Here is a 2,505-nt window from a genome sequence, read left to right on the forward strand (position 1 = left end):
CGACCAGGAAGTTGATGTTTACGGGACAAAACACCCAAGCAAGTTATCAAGGCTAAGGTGGTGATTCCCTGCACAAATAATATACACATGAAATAACGCACAGCCAGATAATTCTTAACGACTGCACCGCGCGGCTTACCAAAATCCTGTGATCAAATTGAACTGTGGCTGCATTTTCCGTGAAGTTTCGCAATACAGGCGATATGGCAAGTATTTCATCGGGTATCCACTTATCTGCCATTTTTGGGAAAGTGTTATAAATAAGACCGGCGTCCATTCCAGCCACGAGTGCTCCCGACAAAGCAGTGACAAATATCAGCCCTTTCGTCGCGTGAATCAATCCTTTGAATCTTCTCAGCGCCTTCAGTGTATTACTTGTGGTGCCAGAGAACTCGGCGGTCAGTTTTTGAGCGGGAATCAGAAGACGCAAGCCGTTATAGAGAAACAGGGTGTACAAGAACAACGCCAATCCAAGATGCGCGGCTAAACGATACTGCGACACCCGTGGCACGTCCGAAGGTTCCGTAAAACGGTCTTCCAATCCAGATTTAACCATGTACCATCCCATGAGTCCTTGCAGGCCAATCAGCGATCCTAAGATAACAACGCGCTTTTTTATTCCACGTTGCAGCATACCCTTATACCAGAAATATCCTGCTGGAATTATGAATACAGCGCCGATCAAACGTCCCCACGTTCTATGCAAATATTCCATCCACCAAATGCGTTTGAACTCCTCCAACGTCATACTGTGGTTGGTTCTACGGCAGAATTAACAGCGTACATGTACAATTCCAGGCATCACACCGGGTTCTCGACGTCAACGCGATGTTCCTTACATCTTGTATTCGGGAAATTGTTTGTAACGCTCAAACTCCGATGTCCACTGAGCCTCGGTCCGAGGCATCTTCTCTCCTAGCAATTTCCAGGTGACCATAGACAAGCCTGACTCGGTGAGTCTCGTCACGCCGCCTGAGTACACAGAAAAAAGGGCAAATGATCTCCGGTCCGTTTCTTAAATACAATTTTATTTACTCTAATGTCTACTATACAATTATTAAGTGTTACACAACTTTGAACTGCTCGTAGGTACTGCGTGTATTAAAGGCCGTTGCATTTGAGATTCTATTTTCCATACGTCTTTTCTACGATGCTCTTGATTATCACGCAGATGTAATGATAGTATACAAGATAAATGAGGGTACCTAAGGCGACCGCGACGAAAACCATGCCGCCGCAGGTGAGCAACCAGGACCCCACAATCTTGTCGCTTTTACTGCTCGGTTTTGCGGCATAATTACGAGTCACGACGTTCGTTTGTTCAGGCGGTCCCTGTCAATTGTTGACGAGATTAGAACATGTTCAGTTTAATCCAAATCGTAGTAACGGCTTTCAATAAAATAAAATAACGAGTAGGAGGGAGAAGGGGCCAATGCGAGCTGACCACAGGTGTCCGTGCGAAATTATCCAATGTGGAAATATTTAATCCATTTGTCGAAATATTCAAACGTTTCGACCCACTTTCGGGTCATCTTCAGTGAAACTGGGATAAAAAAATAATACATGATAGGCGACAACTTGCAAATACACATTAATATAAAATATCGCGCAGGGGAACATTGAATTTTGTTTGTGTTGAATGTTCAGTTTATTCAGACTGCATTGCCGGAGTCGGAGTTACCTTTCGCAGCAGGAACTTCGAACAGTACTCCCTCAGGGAGGCGTCGTTACGTCGCACGACATCGGTCCTCGTGAACAGGCATTGCCGGCTAAGTGCGCACCTCGCAGCGTTGTACGCTCCTAACAATACTTTCGCGTGATGCCTCCCGACGTTCCACATACTGCAGTCGAACCACGGCACACATCAACGAGCGTAACTGCGCACCGAGACGTGCGTGCGACAGGTGTTGGCTCTAGAAAGCGCAAAAATGAGACCCGATAAGCGCCGATAAGATTATATTTCACGTAAATTTCGGCGCAGTACAAACTTCTCGGGGAACCCCCTCCACCCCGAGGGCAAAGCGGATGCTATTTTGAAGCGGTCTACCCCTCCGCTCTTCTCCGTCAACTGAAGTTCACCTCTTGTCACGTCTCGTGTTCGTCACACGTGGTTGTCGTAAACTAGCTTACTGGGGTAAAGAGTAACAAGAATAAATGAAAGTTTACAGCACTTTGCCCTCTCATTCATGAAACGCAGTTTTTCAATCCTGCGGACGTGCCGGGACGTCGCGTGACGCGCCGAATCAATGTGACGTCACATCTGTCACGCGACGAACCAATCCGGAATGTCCGGATCCCCCGGAAAACCTTCTCTCTCTCGACAGCCAATCGGCACGTTCGAGATGCCTGTGACGCGCGTGTCCATGGTAGAGCTACTAGATAAAGGGGAGCTGACTCGTCCGCCATCTTGGAGCCCAAACGTTTGACTTTAACAAATGCATTTTGGCACAAGATATGAATTTCTTGTTCTAAATTAATTGTTAATAAAATTCAAATTACGTCTTT

At 46.5% G+C, this 2,505-nt stretch overlaps 1 protein-coding gene across 1 annotated transcript in view; it reads right to left on the bottom strand.

Annotated features, from left to right (window-relative positions):
- The window catches only part of LOC105564078 (cytochrome c oxidase assembly protein COX15 homolog), a 2,614-nt gene extending 372 nt beyond the window's left edge, over positions 1 to 2,242 (bottom strand). Inside the window, exons 1-6 of the mRNA XM_012016178.1 lie at positions 1,989 to 2,242; positions 1,682 to 1,913; positions 1,206 to 1,332; positions 840 to 972; positions 140 to 761; positions 5 to 68 (exon numbers count right to left, since the gene is read on the bottom strand). Coding sequence (XP_011871568.1) covers positions 5 to 68; positions 140 to 761; positions 840 to 972; positions 1,206 to 1,332; positions 1,682 to 1,840 — 1,105 coding nt within the window. The 5' untranslated portion in view covers positions 1,841 to 1,913; positions 1,989 to 2,242. The remainder of the gene's footprint in view (positions 1 to 4; positions 69 to 139; positions 762 to 839; positions 973 to 1,205; positions 1,333 to 1,681; positions 1,914 to 1,988) is intronic.
- Between the last annotated feature and the right edge of the window lie 263 nt (positions 2,243 to 2,505).

Source organism: Vollenhovia emeryi, unplaced genomic scaffold (assembly GCF_000949405.1).
Source record: "Vollenhovia emeryi isolate VEMERY1.0 unplaced genomic scaffold, V.emery_V1.0 DF939169.1, whole genome shotgun sequence".
NCBI lineage: Eukaryota > Metazoa > Arthropoda > Insecta > Hymenoptera > Formicidae > Vollenhovia > Vollenhovia emeryi.